The 19,299-nt window shown below is 60.3% G+C and overlaps 1 protein-coding gene across 6 annotated transcripts in view; it reads right to left on the bottom strand.

Annotated features, from left to right (window-relative positions):
• Window positions 1-713: 713 nt before the first annotated feature.
• TPCN2 (two pore segment channel 2) overlaps window positions 714-19,299 on the bottom strand; it is a 31,999-nt gene continuing 13,413 nt past the window's right edge. For 2 of the 6 annotated variants that reach the window (XM_081239833.1, XM_081239838.1), the window contains 17 exons: window positions 18,592-18,691; window positions 17,542-17,607; window positions 17,071-17,135; window positions 16,466-16,566; window positions 15,782-15,863; window positions 15,521-15,607; window positions 11,754-11,873; window positions 11,594-11,653; window positions 9,615-9,743; window positions 8,864-8,913; window positions 7,403-7,502; window positions 5,177-5,248; window positions 3,887-3,960; window positions 3,080-3,370; window positions 2,700-2,781; window positions 2,232-2,326; window positions 714-1,752 (listed from right to left, as the gene is read on the bottom strand). In XM_081239833.1, coding sequence (XP_081095959.1) covers window positions 1,674-1,752; window positions 2,232-2,326; window positions 2,700-2,781; window positions 3,080-3,370; window positions 3,887-3,960; window positions 5,177-5,248; window positions 7,403-7,502; window positions 8,864-8,913; window positions 9,615-9,743; window positions 11,594-11,653; window positions 11,754-11,873; window positions 15,521-15,607; window positions 15,782-15,863; window positions 16,466-16,566; window positions 17,071-17,135; window positions 17,542-17,607; window positions 18,592-18,691 — 1,653 coding nt within the window. In that variant the 3' untranslated portion in view covers window positions 714-1,673. Of the gene's footprint in view, window positions 1,753-2,231; window positions 2,327-2,699; window positions 2,782-3,079; window positions 3,371-3,886; window positions 3,961-5,176; window positions 5,249-7,402; window positions 7,503-8,863; window positions 8,914-9,614; window positions 9,744-11,593; window positions 11,654-11,753; window positions 11,874-15,520; window positions 15,608-15,781; window positions 15,864-16,465; window positions 16,567-17,070; window positions 17,136-17,541; window positions 17,608-18,591; window positions 18,715-19,299 lie in introns of those variants that run through there. The other 4 variants (XM_081239835.1, XM_081239837.1, XM_081239834.1 and 1 more) reach the window with 4 other exon arrangements.

Genomic DNA, 19,299 nt, shown 5'->3' with positions numbered 1-19,299 from the left:
CCATGAAGATTCCAATCCTTCTCAACAGAACCGCCAGGAGCTACCACCAACCGCTCGAACTGGCCCTTGAAATGAGAAACCCATTTATCAACCTGGATCGATGGCAGACCAAGTGGCAACGTGGCCATGCACTGCTCACTTTCCCCTCCTCCCCTCCCCACCCCAGCCTCATCTGTCACACACTCTGAGGACACACAAAGTAGGGCCACCGCTGACTTATACATGTCTTTATGCAAATTAGAAAAAGGTGTCCCCTCCTGAGGTAGACAGTCAATGCCAGGACACAGCCAGGTACCCTTGTGCAGTTCACAACCTCCACAACCATACCCAGGGTAGTGTTAAGCCCCGACAGTTGTTGTCTTCTTCTCTGTAATGCAAGTACCTGTCTTAAGCTTTGATTGCATAGGCGTCCACTTCAAACATGGCTCTCTCAAATAAACACATTGGCAGCCGCTCGATGAGATAAAGAGCCAGGCCACCTTCCTCCTCTGAGGCTCCTTTATTTTAGAAATCTTGGTTGATTTTTGATAACTGACCATTTGGACCACTTTTTTTTTCTTCCTTGGCTTTAAATTCCTGCTCTTATGTTTTCAATTCACCAATAAAGAGTGAGCCCCTGAAACCCTCGATCCCAACAAAAGCATAACCCCAGGCCCACACTCTCTCTCTCTCTACCCGAGACCTCACTGTGTGGCCCCAGGTGTACTATGTAATTTCCAGGTCTTGTAAGTAATAAACCTTTATTTTTTCAAAGTTTCCTGATGGTGGTTGCTGAAAGGCATCTTGCTAACACAGTACAAACCACAAAGGCTGGTCCAACCACAGCACTGGCTTCTGACAGGCTGAGACCTGGTGGCCCCGTTCCAGAGAAGCACAGTCGTGTCGGAATAAGGACCACCTCCTTCTTTGCAAGACTTACTGATGAAGATGACTGGCGTCCTCACCCATAAAGACACGCACCCAATCACACTCACACGAGACATAAAATAATAAAACACAGTCCAGATTCTTATCATGTAAAACCGGGATCCCAAGCTTGATGCCCTGGAAAGCTGCTGGTTGGCCTGTGCGGGCCTCACGTGGGCCTCTGGTCCCTGAAGGCCACCAGCAGTGAAGGCACCACGGAAATCACAGGGCACAGGGGGAGGGCTGCTGCATCTCCCTTTCACACCGTCTCAAAGGTCTCTGTGGAGTCACCCTCTTTCCACATTTAGAAAAATAAGTCTCAGGGAAGCAGCTTATAAAAGAAAGTGGCGTGGGGCTTCCCTGGTGGCGCAGCGGTTGAGAGTCCGCCTGCCGATGCAGGGGACGCGGGTTCGTGCCCCGGTCCGGGAAGATCCCACATGCCGCAGAGCGGCTGGGCCCGTGAGCCATGGCCGCTGAGCCTGCGCGTCCGGAGCCTGTGCTCCGCGATGGGAGAGGCCACAACAGTGAGAGACCCGCGTACCCAAAAAAAAAAAAAGAAAGTGGCGTGGACAGCGCCCGAGGGGCCGCGGAGGTGGTCCAGCTCGGCTCCCAACCAGGGCCTGCGTGTGTCCCAGCGTCGGCGCGCACGGTGGCTCTGCCCAAGGGAGAAGCCTGTCCGGTGGGCCGCGGCCGCCTCCTCCCCCAGCCGGCGCCCATCCCAAGGCCGCATCACCTGCCGCCGCCCCAGCCAGGAAGGCGTCTGGACGTCACCTGCACAGCTGCAGGTGCGGGTGGTGGCTCAGCTTCTCTGTCAGCTCTTCCTCCGTGGGCTCCTCCAGGACATCCCTGCGGGACGGGGGACAGCATGGGTGGGGAGCCTGGGCACCCCCAGACGAGCAGGTGAGCAGAGCTGATGCAGAAGGCCCGTCAGTGCTCGGGACGAGGGGCCCCTCGGAACCACCCCCGGGGACTCCGGTCCACCTCTGGGATGCTTACGTGGTGTCCCCCACAGCCTGGGAGGACACCTCTCCACGTGGCCGTAACAACCCAGCAAACGCTCGGAGACGGCAGTTCGACAGGCGGGGCTGACTCGGGGATGGCTGTCACCTCTGCACCAGCAGAGGGACAATCTCCAGGTTACCGCGGAGAAGAGACGGGCGACGCTTACTCGGGCCACCGATCTACACCCACCAACAGAATCACCTGGAGGCCAACGGAACCTGAGGGTGCTTCCCTAAAGATGCTCACCGGACAGCAGGAGAGAGGCAGACCCCGGGCTCGGGGGGACCAACCGCCCACCCACTGCCCCTCCACCCTCCACGCACCTGAACAGGAGCTCCACGGTCACCTCAGAGGTGGCCTCTAGGTCCCCTGTGAGGGACTGCAGGTGACTGCGGCGGTCCCACTTGTGAAGGAAGTTCTGGCAAGAGGGAGGGAGGGACGGGTGGCCAGTAGGCGTGGGCCCTGCGTGGAACCAGCCTTGTCCCCCCACCTCAACCCCAGTGTCGGCCTGGCTGAGAAGCCCACCCCGGACACCAGGATCCAAGGCCACCAGCTCCTACGGGAGCAGATGCCTGAGAGCCCTCCTCCAGCCCCCCTCCCACAGGTCAAAGGTCAGGAGCATTCCAAGAGGCCCCCAGCAGCCAGGGCGAGCAGCCCCAAGGGAGGACTGAGCCTGAACCCACCAGGGCTGCCCGAACCCAGCACGGCCTCTTCGGACCAAGCTCCGGGTGGGCCCCCATCAGCCAGTTAGCAACTCCAACTGAGAAGAGCCCAGGCAGGGTCGCCGATACCTCCAGAATCAGAGCCAGGAACAGGTTGACCCAGATGACAGACGACACCAGCCACCACAGCACAAAATAGATCTTGGACCACCTGCGGAGAACAAGGAGGCCACCGGGGCCGCCCGTGAACCGAGCGCGGCTGCTCCCCCGACCCTGCTGCCCCGCCTGCGACATCGCCGTTCCCCCCCTCGAGCTGGCCCAGCCTGGCCTTCAGGGGCGCTCGGCCAGCGGCCAGGCGGCACGGCCGGCAAGAGCGGGAGCCGGTCTGAGCTCTGCAAGCTGCAGGCTGAGCCCCGTCACCCCACGAGCCCCGCTGTCACGGCCCCCAGAAGCCACCTGCTCCTGCACGTGCCCCGCCATCCCCGGGAGGCGCAGACCCAGACGCGCACCCCGCGCAGAGCCGCGGCCGGGGCCGCCAGGGCGGGTCACTCACGGGCCCGCGTAGCGCCGGAAGGCGTCCAGGAACACCTGCCAGTTGTTCACGACCATCACGTCCCACAGAGTGACCAGGGCGGCCTGTGGGGCAGCAGACGCAGGGTCCAGGAGGCCGCGGGAGGTGGAGGCGGGGGTCCCGAGGGGCGGGGGGCGCAGGACTCACGGCAAAGTCGTCAAAGTTGTTGGTCCAGTACTCCAGCTGCTCGAAGCTCCCGCAGGGCGCAGAGCCGTTGTCAGGGGCCAGGCTGGGGGGGCACAAGCCGGGTCGGTGGGAGGCGGGGGCAGGACACACAGCCAGGCGCCCTGGCACCGCCATGGCCCCTGCTCGGCGTGGACCCAGCTGGGCCCCTGAGGAAGCGGGGAAAAGGGGAGACGGCCCCCGACCTCGGAGGTGCTGAGGGCGGCGAGGAGGCCAGCACTGTGGACACACACGGCCAGCGGCCGGCCCGGGGGGGCCCTCGGCCCTACAGTTCAGGCCTGGCCCTGGACGCACCCCCTGCCGCCGGCACGCGGCCTGGCCTGCAGGCCCAGAAAGGGGCACGGCTGGGGGCTCTGAGCCGGCACGGGAAACACCCTCAGTACAGGCTGGAGGGAGGGCTTCAGTGAGGGGCAGGCGGGTGGAGAGGCCAAGGAAGAAAGGGGCCTCCTGGATCTCTCCTGGAGAGCTGCGCCTTACCCCTCCACCCCCCGCCCGGCCCGTCACCCGCGGCTCCAGCGCCCCCAGAGGCGAGGCGCTCTCTGCACCTCGGAGCCCCCCTCACCTGCTGTTTCCAGGAGCCACGATGACACCTCGGAACAGGATGATGCCGATGACAGCAAAGACGTAGTAGACCACCTAGGGAGGTAGGCGGGGCCTGTCAGCACCACCCAGAGGGACCCCCGCAAAGCCAGGCTGAGGCCTGCGAGGGCAGCATGCCAGCAGGGATTCCCAACTGCGGGCACTGCCGGCCTCCCCGGGAACACTGGGGTTCCCAGGCACCTGCGCCAGAGGGAAGCGGGGAGGAGCCACTGTGGGGAGCCCCAAGATAAACCGGGGGCCCAGGCGTAAGAACGGAGGCTGTCCACCCCTCCTCCAGGACTGGTATGACAGGAAGAGGGTGCCACTGAGAACAGGGCAGCGAGGGCCAGGGGACGGCGTGCCATGGAAGGGTGGCCGGGGGCTGGCCGGGTCCCTCCGGAGGAGTCCCACCACTCTCCCCACGTCCATCAGGAGACATCTGAGGGCACCACTGGGCAGCCTTGTGCCACAGTCAGAGAAGGGGCTGCTGGCTGCCCCAGACCTGTCCCCAGCATGCCCGGGGGGGGGGGGAGGGGTGCAGGGAAGAGGCGCACACCCCAGGCTAACCCAGCCCCCCTCTGAGCCTCAGTTTCCTCCACTGTGCAGATAGGGGTATGCGGGGCAGTGCCCGAAGCAAGGTGCCACCTCTAGCATCCCATGACAGCCCAGAGCACCACAGGAGCCCCCTCATTGTCCAAAACAAGAAGCAGCAGGGCTTTGTCACCTTCCCTCCTGCCCTCCAGGCCTCGTGCCTGGAGCAGCACCCAGGGCCCCTGCTCACAGGGCAGCCCCGCCTGGGCCACAGGGTAGAGTCAACAGTGGCGGCGGGGGAAGGGCTGACCCCGGGGTTGGGGGGACATCACGGCTCTGTCAGCAAAAGTGACTGTGAGTTCCCAAAATCCTTCTGAGCAAGGACGGTTGACCAAACCCCACTGGGGGCTCTGTGGGCCCTGAGGGGCCCCTGGTGCCTCTTACATCTTACAGCTTCTCAGTGTGGCCCCTGGCCCAGGACACAGGAGGGATTCGGAAGTGACCAAGAGGATCTCTGGCACAGGAAGGCGTGTGGCGAGGCGGCGCCTCCAGGCGGACCAGCCCTGAGCTCCTCTCTCTGGCTTCCTGCCCCGCCCTGAGCTTCCTGGGCCCTGGTCACTCGATCCCCGAACACAGGGACCCTCCTTCCGAAGGCCACCAGAGCTTCCTGTTGAGCTCCGGCTCCCCATCCAACAGTCCAGCTCCACTGCCCCGAGGGGCCAGCGCAGGCGGCCAGACTCACCGCCAGTATCCCGCCGAAAGCCCGCATGTTTTTGATCAGGTCCAGGATGGTACTGGCCACCACAGCCATCAGCTGAGACAGGGAGAAAGCACAGACCCGGTTTCTCCTGGTCCCACTGAGGTGACACCAACCCGCCCACCACCCAACGCTGACCTGGAAAGGCAGGAGGAGACTGGTGACTTCCCAACCCACACACCTGTACACAAACCCCTCAGGCATCCAGACACACCTCACCTGTACATACACCTGTACACACCCACAGCCCCCATACACACCTGTACACACACACCCAAGGCCTCACACACACACCTGTACAAACACCCACAGCCACCCATACACGCCTCACCTGTACACATACCTGTACACACACCCACAGGCCCCCATACACACCTGTATACACATACCTGTACACACACCCCACAGCTACCCATACACGCCTCACCCGTACACACACCCATACACACCTCACCTGTACACGCACCTGTACACACCCACAGGCCCCCATACACACCTGTATACCCATACCTGTACACACACCCCACAGCTACCCATACACGCCTCACCTGTACACACACCCATACACACCTCACCTGTACACGCACCTGTACACACCCACAGGCCCCATACACACCTGTATACCCATACCTGTACACACACATGCTCATACCTCCATGCCCACCCAAACATACTCACACTTGTATACACCCATCCATGCAGATGCATATACCCCCTTCCCTGCAGATACCTCCACCCACCCAGCCTCGGGTGGGTCTAAGTCCAAGACCCTTGGTGAAGCCATGGTGTGCAGGGCCTCGGCCCACACTGCCCACCAACCCACTAAGGCTGGGTCAGCTCCTCCCTGGTCTGGAGGCTCCTAAGAAATGCCGACCTGGAGACGGCCAGTCAGCCCCGGGTGATAGGGTTTGAGATGGGGCCTCAGAGACCCCATCAGGAACCCCGGCTACAGGCCACCCTGAGCCCCGAAGAAGGGCTTTCCAAGCAGCCTGGTTCCCCGACCTGGTAAGTTAGGAGAACACAGCGCTGGATGGTAGCAGGCGGGGACCATGCTGTACATGTGCGCACATGTGATCTATGTGCACGTATGTGCATGTGTGTGTGCATGTGTGTACAGGTGTGTACAGGTGATCATGCATGTGTGTATGAGTGCACACGTGTGATTATTTATGTATATACAGTTGTGCTTGTATAAGCATATATTATGTGTGCTCTAGTGTATGATTATGTGTGATTACATGCACGTGTGTACAATTGTGTGGTTACACATATACACGTGTCAGTATATGCACGTGTATAGTCATGTGTATGTGTGAGAGGATGCATGTGATTGTGTGGATGTGTGATTACGTGTGCGTGTGTATAATTGTGTGTGCTTGTGGGTCTCTGTGTGTGTGATCACATGCCTGCGTACACTATGTGTATGCGTGTGTATAATCGCACAGGTGTGTGTGTGTGTGTGTGTGTATGAAGGCCTCAGGGCAGCAGCCCCCCTCTGCACCCAGGACCCCCGAGCCACCTTCAGATGGGAAATACCCCTGGGTGACAGGTCACTCCCCTGACAGGCCAGGAGCGCAGCTTGGTAGGAAGGACAGACGTGCACAGGGGAAGGACCTGGACACTCAGAAAGGGGTCAGATGTCCTCCGTTTCTTTTCTCCTGAAAACTGCTCAGGAAAGCAGACGGGAGCCTCCGTGCCAGGCGGGAGCTGGGTCTGAGCACCCGACTCCCGCCTCCCCTCCCCTCAAGGTGGGTGTTACTCCGGTGGGAACATTAAGAGAAACCGAGGCCCAGAGACTGTCACAACCCGCCCCACTCCTGCTCTGGGGGTCCTGGAAATGAGCACCAGCAGCCACCAGCAGCCCGTGCCGAAGGCCTTTCAGAAACGCAGGATGCCTGGGAGCACACCAGTTCCTCGCAAAGGTCAGGGACCCCAAGGAGCACGAGGCCACCCCTGCAACTGGCCGACGGGCCTCACATGGGTCTCGCCTGCACCCCCTCGCTGTCCTCACCCACAAAGCAGGGCTGGACACTCATACTTCCAACCGCCGCCAGCATGGCCCAGCCACAGTGCAGGGCGGGGCCGCAGCCCGAAGGGCCCCAGGTGGTGGGGGCAGGTGGGCAGGGTGGACAGTGCCCGGCCCCGGTCCCTGCCCACCAGGCACACCCACTTCCAGAGCAAGGCCACAGCATGTGCAGGCGGGGGCGGTACCTCCACGCTGGGAATGATGCGCAGGAAGCGGAAGGCTATGAGCGTGTTCACGAGCCGGGTCATGTCCCACAGCGACAGCAGGCCCAGCATCTCTGGCTTCCTGCGGAGACACATGGAGACGGGTTGGGGGAGGCCGGGAGGCCAGCGAGGAGCACACGGGAGACACATGGTCCAGAGACAGAGACGCAGAGACTCAGAGAGAGCCACAGAAGTGCCGGGAACGCGCCCCGTAGCCAACACCAACCAGAAAAGCTCCATCGTGACAAGAGGGCAGAGCCTGAGCCGCCCACGTCTGCAGCCCCAGGGCGGTCACGGCAACACCTTCCAGGGCACAGCCCCGTGCAGTGCTGCAGGGCTACCCGACCCCCGTCCTACACGGGAGAACACTGAGGTTCCAGACACCCAGCTCAGGTCCCAGCAGAGCTGGGAGAGATGGGGCCCCGACCCATCCCCTATCCTGTGACCCCGTCCCCTAACCTCTGAGCCATCCCGAGCCCTGACCCTGTCCCCTTGGCGTCCCTCATGGCCTTACTGGCCTCTCATTTCTATTTAAATTTAAACCCATTCTCACCCAAGATGTTACCCCCCAACACCAGCCCACCCGCCTCCCCAACGCAGGTTTTAGCGCACTTGAGAAACAAGGTGAGCCGGCCCCAAGGTGCCGGGCGGGGCAGCAGCCCCACAGCTCCCAGGGCGCAGGTCCCCGCTGAGGACCACACGGCCCCCGTCTTCCCGACACAGACCCTTCCCGGGGCCCCATCCCCGTCTCGGGCAACTCCCAGCTGCTCCACTGAGACGGAAGCAGCCCAGGAGAGGGACCAAGACACCAGGGTTGCCCGAGGGCCCGAGGTCGGCACGCATGCTTGCTGGCGGCTGTACTCTGGGCAGCGAGACCCCAAGGCTGCCACAAGCCACACTGCGAGGTGCCCTGGGACCCCTGGCCAGAGGTCCATCGCTCTGCGCGGCTAGAACTGGTGGCAGCGTAAGTTCAGCAAGCCCCGGGCCATCCCTGCCATCTACAGGGAGGTGAACTGACACCCAGAGTGGGAGGTGACGACCCCGGGTCACAGGGCCTCCAACCAGAGGAGGGCCCCAGCCCGATTCCAGTGCCCCCAGGACCTCCCTGCTTCTGGCCCCCAGCACACCTGGGGCCCGTGTCCCATCCTGGGGTGGGGGTCAGGGGGCGCTGAGCCAGCACTGCAGGCAGCACCTCCACAGCTTCCCGTCCCGGCTCTGGGAACGCTACCCTTCTGAAGGCGGCTACAAAGCACCAGCAGAGTCCCCAAGAGCGATGAGAAGGGGCCTGTCCCCATAGGCCTCAGCAGGGCAGGAGCCGCGGCCGCGCCCCATGACAGTCGGGCGTTTGGCTCTAGAACTGCCCGGGCCAGCGGCCGGAAGCCGGGTGCACACCCTTCCCCAGGGCGCTAGCCAGGCCTCCCTGGGCCCTCCACAGTCACATACCAGCCCGGGTGTGGGAAGCGGTACACAGCCAGAGTTGAGATCTCCAAAACCTTTAATCACAAAAGAAAAGAAGCTCGCTCAAGGCTCACTGGCAGCTCTAACACGCTGTCCCCAAAGGGGGTTCCGGGGAGAACAGGACCAGGGGGGTCCTATCCCCACAGTGGGTGCCACGTGGGGACATCCTGCAGCTGAGAAAGACACCTGGCCTCAGGCGTCGGTCGGGCTGCACACACGAAGGGCGGGGCTCGGGAAGGGCCGGCCGAGTCCCGGGCAAGGGAGAAGCTACTCGGTCAGCTGTCTCCCTCCTGCTCCCAGGGGCCCACGGCTCGAATCCATCAAATACGAATACATGTCACGCCAATATCGCTGCCGTGACACGCACACCAGGCGTGGCCCCTCACTCCCCCAGGCCCTGGGCAAGGGTGTCCCGAGACCCGCGGTGCCTGAGAACCCCTGCCCCTCCCGCACCCACGTCGAGGCCCCACTGGCCAGCGGGGACTGCGGGTTCCCTCCAGGCCTCCCTCAGGGGTCAGGAGAGGCAGCCTGCCACCGCTGCACACCTCCACCCACGATGCGCAGATGCAGCAGAAACCAGCCTCCTGTAGCCGCCCGCCAAGCAGCTCAGCCGGGGGAAGCCGGGCCCTGTGTCACCGGAGGCGGGAGCCCCAGTGCCCGCGGCCCCCGGGCCCGGCCAGACGCCGAGCGCTCACCGCCCGCCCGAGAGCGCGCCTCGACCCGTCTCAGACTTTACCAGCAGGACGACGGTGAGTAGCCCGTCGAACACGTTGCTGGAGGAGACGAGGTACCCCTGCAGGCCCAGAGCGAACACCTTGAGCAGCATCTCCAGCAGGTAGTACAGGATGAAGACGCAGTTGAGAATCTGAAAAGGGAGAAGCGGGACCCGGGGTTCAGTCCCGGTGCCGCCTGGCTCCCCAACCGCCCCTGACCCCTGCGCCCCGCCCCCCACCGCAATGGGGCCCAGGAGGGACCCACGCGGCTTGGACGCCACAGGGCCCCTTGGATGCCGCCCTGTTCCCCTGCTGCACACGGCGAAACCCAGCACGGGGGCTGGCCGGGGAGCAGACAGCCCCGCCCCCCCGAGCCACGTGACCCTCTCCTCCCACTTCTCTGCTGCTCCCCGGCCCCTCTGGGCTGCTCTTCCCGATGCCCCCGCACCCCCAGACACGGGCATCTTCAGAGCCCCCTTCTTGCTCCATACCCTCTCCTCGGGTGACCTGCACCCCGTGCACAGCTTCAACAACAATTCGCACGTCTGCATCCCCCGACCCAGACTCCCCCCCACCATCCGACGGGCCCTCAACCCCCCAGGCCCGGTGTCTCCCAACCCCACATCATTTCTATGCTGGCAGGGCCTGGGTCACCCACACCTGCCCCGTCCTGTTCTGCCCCATGGCTCCCTCCCCATGGCCACAGCCGGAGCCCCACCCCCAGGCCTCTGTCCCCTGGCCTCCTCGGGGGTCTCCGCCTCCAACCTGGCCCCTCTGGTCCAATCTCCTAGGGACACTGGGCAGGGTCCCTCCCTAACGGAAACTCCTGGCTCTCAGCAGCATCCTCCCAGTCGCTGGGGGGATGTGTTTAGGAGGCCTCATCATCAAAGCTGGTCTCAGGCTATGGGGTCACTGTCTTTTTTGAAGCCAGTAAGTAAAGTATCAAGTAGCTCTTCCCTTAAAGGGGGCTACGTCGGGGTGGGGTGAGGGGGGGCATGGGGTCAGCTGAGCACTGCAGTCACCTTGCCCGGTGTCCAGTCTAAATTCTATATTCTTAGCCAATGCTGTCTCATTCACACCTACACAGAGATCACCGTTAAAGGCAGAAGAATAAACATCTCTGACCCTGCATTATGAGCAGTTATCGAGGGGCATAAAATGATGGAATTCTGCAAAGTCACCTCAAGAACCCTACGTGGCATTGATCTGACCAGAAGTCTCTCATAAGCAATCAAGCTGACTCGAGTGCTTAAAAAAACTATTGTTAAAAAGGATGAAATACAGGTCAACTGTAGCCAACTTGACATTTGTCAGGAATAAAATCCAGCCACCTCTGCGATATGTGATCCACACAGAGGAGACTGAACAATTCCTGTCGAATCCAGGAAAAAAAAAAATTAGGAAAGTAGAAAATTTGATTTTAAGTGTAAAATAGAGTGATTTCAAATAGCAGGTCAAGAAGCCATTTCTTCCATTTTGATGCTGTAAGTTTAACTCTATGTTTAATATACCTGACCTAATGTGTCATTTTTTAATTGGACAAATCAAGCTTTTCTTATATAATTAGAGAACATTCAATGGTTTTCATCAACTTAATATCATTCATAATATTTTTCATTAAAATAAACTTTAAAATACATGCTTTGTGAAGGTCTGGCATTAAGTAATATGGGGGGCGGGGGGCGCAGGTACAGCTTTTTGCTTAAAATCCAAAACGGAAAAATTGTTTTTAAGTTCCTAAGGAGTTTGACAAGACCTCAGAATGTTAGGAAAGGAATTCTCTCTACACAACCCTCCCTCCGCCGTCCGGCCCGCATGCCGGTTCACCCGGGGCTCTGCATGGGCTCCCGGCTGCCCTCCCATGGCCAGCACCCCGACCCGTGGGCCATCCCTGTGATGCACTAGAACAGCCCAACCTCCCAGGGACCTGGGGCCCCAGGTGGGGAGGCTGTGCCCTCTACCCCCCTAACTCCCCATCACCCCGCACGGCTGGAAAGCTCACCCCCAGCACGAAGTCATCACGGTCCTCGGGCAGCACATCTGCATCCAACACCAGGAACACCTATGGAGCCAGAGTGGATGGCAACTCAGCCCCGAAGCCAGGAGGAAGGGCAAGTGAGAGATCTAGGGGGCGGGAGACGCCAGGGCAAATCTTCACTCACACAGATGGTCACGAGGTTTCCAAGGGCCATGAGGTTGCCCAGGTAGTCAAAGTAGTGGTGGCCGAAGAGGAACTGGGCGTTCTGCAGAAACGGAGACCGGTACTCGGGCCGCGGCGGGGGCTGGGGGGACACACTGGCTCAGAAACATGCCGGAGGTGGCCATGGCCACAGGGGCCCAACGATGCCTGTACCCCCTTATCCTGGGATTTGACCTCTTCCTACCTTACATCCTATCCCAGGCTCTCCAGCCTAAGGAAATCGTCTCAAACACAGTAACGGTTTTATGCGCAAAGATGTTCATCACAGTCTTTCTAACACCAAGAGAGGTGGAAATAACCCAGACGGCCATTGATGCTGTAAGTAACCCGTGACGGACTATCACACAGTCGTCTTAAATGCATGCAAAGCGCCATGTGAAAATACATGTATAAATTACAAGCGAATAACTACGAAAACTCAGCACAGAACGAAGGGACCTCACACACCGTGACCAGGCTGGAGTGGAACTCAAAGGAAGGCAATTAGGCAACAAATACTAACATGAAGACACCCGTCAGACCCAGCACTCCCATGCTCGGCACCCCCCAGAGCCAGGACAGAGGCGCAGGGCGGTCACCGCAGCATGAGATGGACCGCGCCTGCGCTGTCCCACGCAGGGGCCGCTCACTGCATGTGGCCACTTGATTTAAATTTAAATCCGATCAAATTAAACACTCAGCTTCTCTGTCACGATAGCCACATCTCAAGTGGGATGAGGACACCCAAGGAGCTCTGACCCAGCCTCACACTCAGATACATAGTCCCTCGGTGCCAAACAGCCACAGCCTGACCCGGTAAGAACGTTCCCTATCTTCCCACAGTCCTCCAAGTGGGAACTGGTGCCCAGAGGCACCTGCCCACACTAGGACGGTGCGGGTGCAGAGAGAATTAGGTACCAATTCCCTCTGCACCCGCACCCATCCCTGCTGCACCCCAGAGGGTGGCTTCCTGCTTGCCCAGTGACTGCAGACCAGCTCCAGGCCGGGCAAACCGGCAAACGTCTCTGTCACCCTGAGAGCTGGACCACAAGTTCTCCAAGGGAGTGTGAACCCTGGCCTTGGGGAAGACGCCCCCTCCCAGCTCTGCTCTTCCTCAGGCATCTCCCTCACCCCTCAGGTACCACAGAACTTCCTCGTATCTTACGGTTACTTTTTTATCACAGTTGACACTTCTTAATGTTAAACTTCCCCTGCTAAACCCACTGTGTGGTTTCTGTCTCCTGCTTGGACCCAGACTGATATATTGGCCAAGAGAGATTTCAGCATTATCCATGATGTTTAAACGGTTACAAGAAGTATGGACTCATAGATTACCTTGTTATCAGGAAATAACAAACCTTGAGATGATTTCGGTGGTTGTCTCTGGGAAGGGGCACAGCTGGGTGGGTTTTTCTATTTTTCTCTACTACCTATAATGAAGGACTGCCATGCTTTTAACCCAAAAAGCTTCTTATTAAAAGAAAAACAGACTTTCAGAAGCTGGCACAGTGCCTTCTCTACAACCAGTTAGCAAGAACTGACCAGTACTGGAGGCTAGGCTGATGGACAGGGGTTGACCACACACGGGAGGGCTCTCGTGGAAGGCTCATGTTTTCCTGGTATCAGCCTGCCTGGAGAACGCCTCTCTTCAGCAGCGATTCCAAATTCACAGGCTGCCAGGGCACCTGGGACAAGCCCCCACCTGCGAACAATCCGTGAAGCACCCGCCTGCCCCCTTGCAATCAGCATTTCGGGGTAAGAGGCTGTCATAAAACCAAGGCAAGAACACCACAGGTCCCCAAACCTCTAAGCACCCAAACTCCCACCTCAAATCACAATTCTGGACTTTAGACCCATGGAGCTGTGGGAAGAGAGAACATCCCATGGACCACACTAGGAAAGGCGTGGCCAGAGCAGGGGTGTGGTTAGGGCAGGGGCGTGGCCTGCGTGTTAGACCATCCCTGAGTCCGTGCCCAGCATGTGCCCTGCTCCACCAGTCACAACCACAGCACCTCCTTTTCGATATCATCAGATCCTGATGCCAGAAGAGGAAGGGAGAGTTGGCTTTGGAAAACCCGGACCCAGCAGCATCCTACAGGCCAGCAGGCAAGTGCCCAGGGAGAGCCTGGCTGGCCCAGTGGACCCCACTGAGCGAACCTTGAGAAAGGAGTCCGCCTTCCCAGACGTCTTCCTGCCCAGGTCAGCCTGAACCCAGAAAAGGGCTGGATCACATGACAGCTGCCAAGAGCTGCGTCCTGGGCCCAGAAAACCTCCTGCCCCAGGATGAGGACCATCATCTAGAAAGGTGCTTCCTGATTTTCTAACGTTTGAGGGCCACTGTCACAGTTTCTGCAAAATCTGCATCTGGTGGCACATACTTACTACTTCCTTCAAGTCACCTGGAAGCAGACACTGTTGCCTGGCCTCTTCCCAAGACAGGTGCGATGTGCACTAACATACAAAGTGTCCGCCTGTGTGTCCCTACAACCAACTCCCATGCCCCGAGGGTGCCACAATGAGGATGCTGCTGACAACAGACATGCCACGTACATACCACCCAGAGCTCCAGGCCCAGCAGGGCCTGCCTCCAGGTGACCTGGAGAGACCTCAGGAAAACACGTTCCTAGGAAAACTACCTCTGACCGGGGCCTGAGGCCACAGAGGCTGACCACAAGACCTGGAGAAGCTGACATTTGTTGTGGGCTAAGATATATCCCCCACAATTGTATTTTGACATCCTGACCCCCAGAACCTCAGATGTGACTGTATTTGGAGTCAGGGTCTCCTAAGAGGAAATTAGGGGGAAATGAGGTCACTGGGGTGGGGCCCTAGTCCAACGTGACTGGGGTGCTTATAAGAGGATGAGACCAGGACACAGACACACACAGAGGGACGACCCTGTGAGGACACAGGGAGAAGACAGCCATCTGCACGCCAAGGAGAGAGGCCTCAGGAGGACCCAGCCCTGCCCACATGGGGATCTCAGACTTCCAGCCTCCGGGACTGGGAGATAATAAGCCCTGTTACTTAAGCACCTCCAGGCTGTGGTATTTGTTACAGAAGCTGAGCTGACTGACTCAACGGTGACACAGAGCTGCGAGGAGTCCGATCAGCAGGAGATGTCCGATTCCACCTCTTCACTCCAATCCCCGTTCGAGTCCAGCTTGGCCCTCTCAAGGCCACGTGGCTGCAGTGGCAGCCCCCTCCGCTGCCCCCCACGGTCTGCCTGTGAACAGCTCGGCTGTCTGTCAGCACCTCTGCCACCCCCCTCACCCACCCCACTCCACGCCCCCGCCTCCCAGAAACCTGCTACATAAAATACAGGTGGTCCAGGGTCTTGTGGACACAACACTGAGCTGGATGCTGAGGCCCATTTGGTAACTTTAAAACTCAGTGCCAAGGACAACAAACAAAGGTTTTAGACAAACTCAGGAACCTCCCAGGTTAGGACACATGGGAAGAGGATAAAAGTCTATCACGGAGACGAAGAAAACTGTTTGGAAAGTTCCTCTGGGTCAGGACAATAGTCCCTGTGGTCTGTGAATTTCATGAGGTCAACAAAATCTCCCCAAGAGCCACACCATCTCTGTTCCCACGTACCATCCTAAGGACCAGAATCCTTGGGAAGGCAAGTCCTGGCAATGGTCACTAAGCGTGACCCAGATGATCAATGCCAACAGACACCGAGGACCTCCCCCTAACCCTGGGTGGCCCTGGCACTGGGCAGGTGACTCCAGTCTGGCCCGTTACCTCTTTAATCACCCTTTTGTCAAACTCATCGAAGAGCTTCTGAAACTCGTCAGCTGACAGCAGGTCCCCACTGCGGGAATGCAGCTTCTGCAAAGCAGGAAAGCACAGGTCAACCGAGCAGCTGGGCTGAGGGAAGGAGGAGGGAGCTGCCCCTGGCTCCACCCAGACTGGGCCAGCCCGGCTGATCCGAAATGACACCCACTTGACGCCCGGAGCCCAGAGGCACTGGCAGGGGAAGGCGGGGGGCGGGGGGACCGGTACCTCCGTGATGGCCTGTTTGTGGTCACTGTCCAGCTGGACTTTCTGAAGCACCTGCAGGAAGTCCTGGGGCTTCACCCCGACTCTGTGGGGAAAACGCCCCACTGTGAGCCCAGCCAGCTCAGCACCCTCGGGCGCCCCAACCTCTGGCCTGAGCAGCCCCAGGCGATGACAGGGCCTCCAAGAAGGAGCGCCTCATGGTCCTCCTGTCTCCAAAACCCCGAGACCTCATCTTCCACCTTAGAGAGTAGCAGCTGAAGCTGGGAAAGGGGTGCAATCCGACAGGCCCCGTGGCTAATGAGCAGGGGGTACTGAAGCTTCCTCAGTGACACGGCCTCCAAGCCAGGCGGCAGAGTCGATGTGTGTCCCAGGCCCTTCTGGTCCCAACACAGGAGTCACAGTACCAGGGTGTGGGAAGGGTGCCCTGGAGGGGGACAGGTCAGAGCACACGGCCCCTCACCAGCCAGGGATCTCCAGCGGGTCACGAGGACACACGAGTTAACTCAGACGCAAGGACCATGGAAAGAAACCCTGGAGCCCAGGGACGTCTTCCTGATCCCAAAGGAGCCTTGCAACCTGCTGCCAGCAGGGAGCTCGGCACAGAGCAGGTGCTCAGGAAACATCGCCCCCGTGAACACCCCCTCCCAGAGCAGCCCCAGGGGAAGAGGGCTGCAGCCCCACACTCACCCCTCGGGGTGGGCTTCTCCCTCTGCCGTCATGGACGAGAGGACCTTGTAGGCAGCCCGGATCCCCAGGCGCCTCCGCAACAGTGAGGTCTGCAGAGACTTCTGCAAAGAGTATGGCTCTGAGGGGCTCAGCTCAGCCCTCTCCCCAGCCACCCAGCCCCTTGTCCCCGGGCAGCCCCCGCCCGCCGGCAGCCTGGGGAGCAGCTCCTTGCCCCGTGGGCATCAGGGGGACAGTCCCCGACAACAAGGGCTGGTCCTGCCGATAGCCACTCGCTGTGTAATTCACTAAGGTATGCGTTTCTTCTCGGCAGATTTGGGGTCCCTGGCCCCCCTGCAAGGTGGGTTTGGGGTCACTGCAAGAAGACTGCAGCTCCCTCTAGAGGAGGCGGGGCAGGGGAGGGACCCCAGGGTGGCGTTGGGGACAGCACTGCCTGGGGGGGCAGGAAGGGAGGATGGGCCCAGTCCCCCTCACCCACAAGAGGGAGCTGGGGCAGTGCTGAGGCCACTGCGGACCCTGTCCCCCCAGCCCCGCCACTGTTCAGCTTCCCGCCAGGCCTCCAGGGACAGCTCCCCTCACAGCCGGCCAGGGTGGGCAGCTCAGCTCACCATCAGGTAGCCCCGGAACTGATTGTAGATGATGGCCGTCAGCAGGTTCATCAAAAACAAGCTCCCTTGGAGAGGAAAAGGCCATGGTCAGTGGGGACCCCTGTCCGTGGGGACCACACAGGCAGGGGCAGAGTCTGGAAGGAGCACCAGCGTTGGGGGCCCAGAGGGGCGACATGGGCATAGCAAGAAGGTGAGCAGCGAGAAGGGCCCAGATGGGCAGAGACAGGGCCTGGGGCCTGGGGGCCTCGTCTGCGGATGGGGGCGCCACCTGGCCTGCCCAGCAGGGGCACGGAGGACAACTCATCAGTGGTCACAGAATGGAAACCATGGACGGGGAGGCCACGCCGAGGTGCGGTCTCAGGGTTAGGGGGTCCACTGAGGTGAAGTTGCGGGGTCTGGGGAGCACACCCAGCCCCGAGTTTTCGGGATCTTGTCTGCCCCACGTGGCCCTGCAGACCTGCCCAGACTCACCTATCAGGGTGAAGGCTATGAAGAAGATGGCGTAGAGCCGGTTCTTGGAATAGGCAGGAATCATCACTGAAAGAAATTAAAGGAAATAAAACAGACCCACAGATCCAGTGTCCAGTCTGATTCCCTTCACTGTCTCACACCACTGCCTTCTCAACAGAAAGGAGGGCCCTGTGTTAGGAGAGCTGGGAGGTCTTCTCGTCCAACTCTGCTCCTCATGCCTCTGCTTGCACACCCACGGGGACAGGGAACTCACTACCGTTCAAGGACACTCATCCTCTAGGCTTCCCCATGACCACACCTCCCAGACTGAAAGTTCAGCTCTCCCTTGGGTGACTCGAGGACTCACAGGACACGTGGGGACGGTGCTCAGGGTCCCAAGCGCAGATCTCCCCAGGTATGAGAGCCAGTGGCTACCCTCCTGGGAGGGTCTCTATGGTCAGTGACCATCCGAGCCCAAGATGAAAGGCCTCAGCCAGGGCGGCCAGGCCACAGCTGAGCCCCAGAGGACCGTGACCACCCCACCCTGGCCACATCCCCGGCCCGAGCGAACAGAGGCCCCATCAGCAACCCTGACACAGTGAGTGTCACAGCCACCGGAGACCCCAGGGCCTCTCACACGCGGTGCGGCCAAGCCTCACCCCACAGCTGGGCCTCAAAGAGGAGACCACCAAGGCCCCCGCTGAGCACAGCTTGATCCATCACCACACAAAGAACACCGTCCATCTCTAGCTTCTCAGGACGCAGACAACAAGGGGAAGAGGAGAACGGAACAGAGAAAGAAAATTGGGAAGAAAAGGGAAGAAAAAGGGAAAAAGTAGGAGAGAAGGGAAACTAGAAAAAGAGAAAAAGAAAATCAAGAAGGAAAGGAAGGTAGAAGGGAGGGCTCCAACATCACACTTTGATTTCCCAGCTCTCGACAAAAAGGCTTTAGGGGCTCCCACCCCCTGAGCTGGGCTCTCAGGCTCAGCGCTGACTCCGCCCCCCTGCCCCCACCCCCCCCGCCCCGCCCAACAGGGCCCCTAGCCCGGCCCCACCCTCCTGGACACGCACCATCAGGGTTGTTGGCCGTGGTGAGCAACACCAGGAGGGAGGTCAGAGCCTCGGGCAGGTTGCGGAAGTAGGTCAGCCGCTCCCTGTCCCGCCTGTCGTCCTGCGGAAGCAGACGTGGCAGCGCTGAGGTGAGGCCCGGGCCCTAGGCCACTGAAGCCCAGGCCCGGGACCCAGCAAGCCAGGACCACCCAGCGAGGCTCAGCAGCCCCAGACCCGCACCTCCCCATCACCTCCCAGCGGGCTCCGAGCTTGAGGCCGGACAGGACCTAACTCAGGACCTCTGGGCCCGAGGGCCAGCGTCCGGGAATGCCACACACCCACACGGTCACCAGCCACTGCAGCAGGTGAACAGCTCTTGGCCAGCCTGGCAGAGAGCATCACAGCCTAAACACAGAGAGGGCCCACGGGGGGGCCAGCCAGCCCGCTCTCAGCCAGACTCTCCACACGCCGTGCCGTGTGACTTACACCCAGTGTGGGTGGAAGGCATGGCGCCCAGACACACAGAACCACCTGATCACTTAGGGAGCCTTGCAAAGCCACTTTGCCAGCTGCCGCCCAAGGGCCAGCCCTCCAGCAGACACCCTGGAACCCTCAGCGTTCCCAGGCCAGAGGCCCACCCCAGCCCCCCGCACCCAGCGCACCCACCCGCCCTGTCCTGGGCTCCGCGAACAGCAGGGTCGCTGGACAGACACGCGGGGCCTGAGAGTC

The sequence above is a fragment of the Mesoplodon bidens genome, assembly GCF_964165515.1.
Source record: "Mesoplodon bidens genome assembly, chromosome: 7".
NCBI classification, from domain to species: Eukaryota; Metazoa; Chordata; class Mammalia; order Artiodactyla; family Ziphiidae; genus Mesoplodon; species Mesoplodon bidens.
The sequence above is the reverse complement of the archived record's forward strand: the minus strand, read 5'-3'. Positions and strand labels throughout refer to the sequence as shown.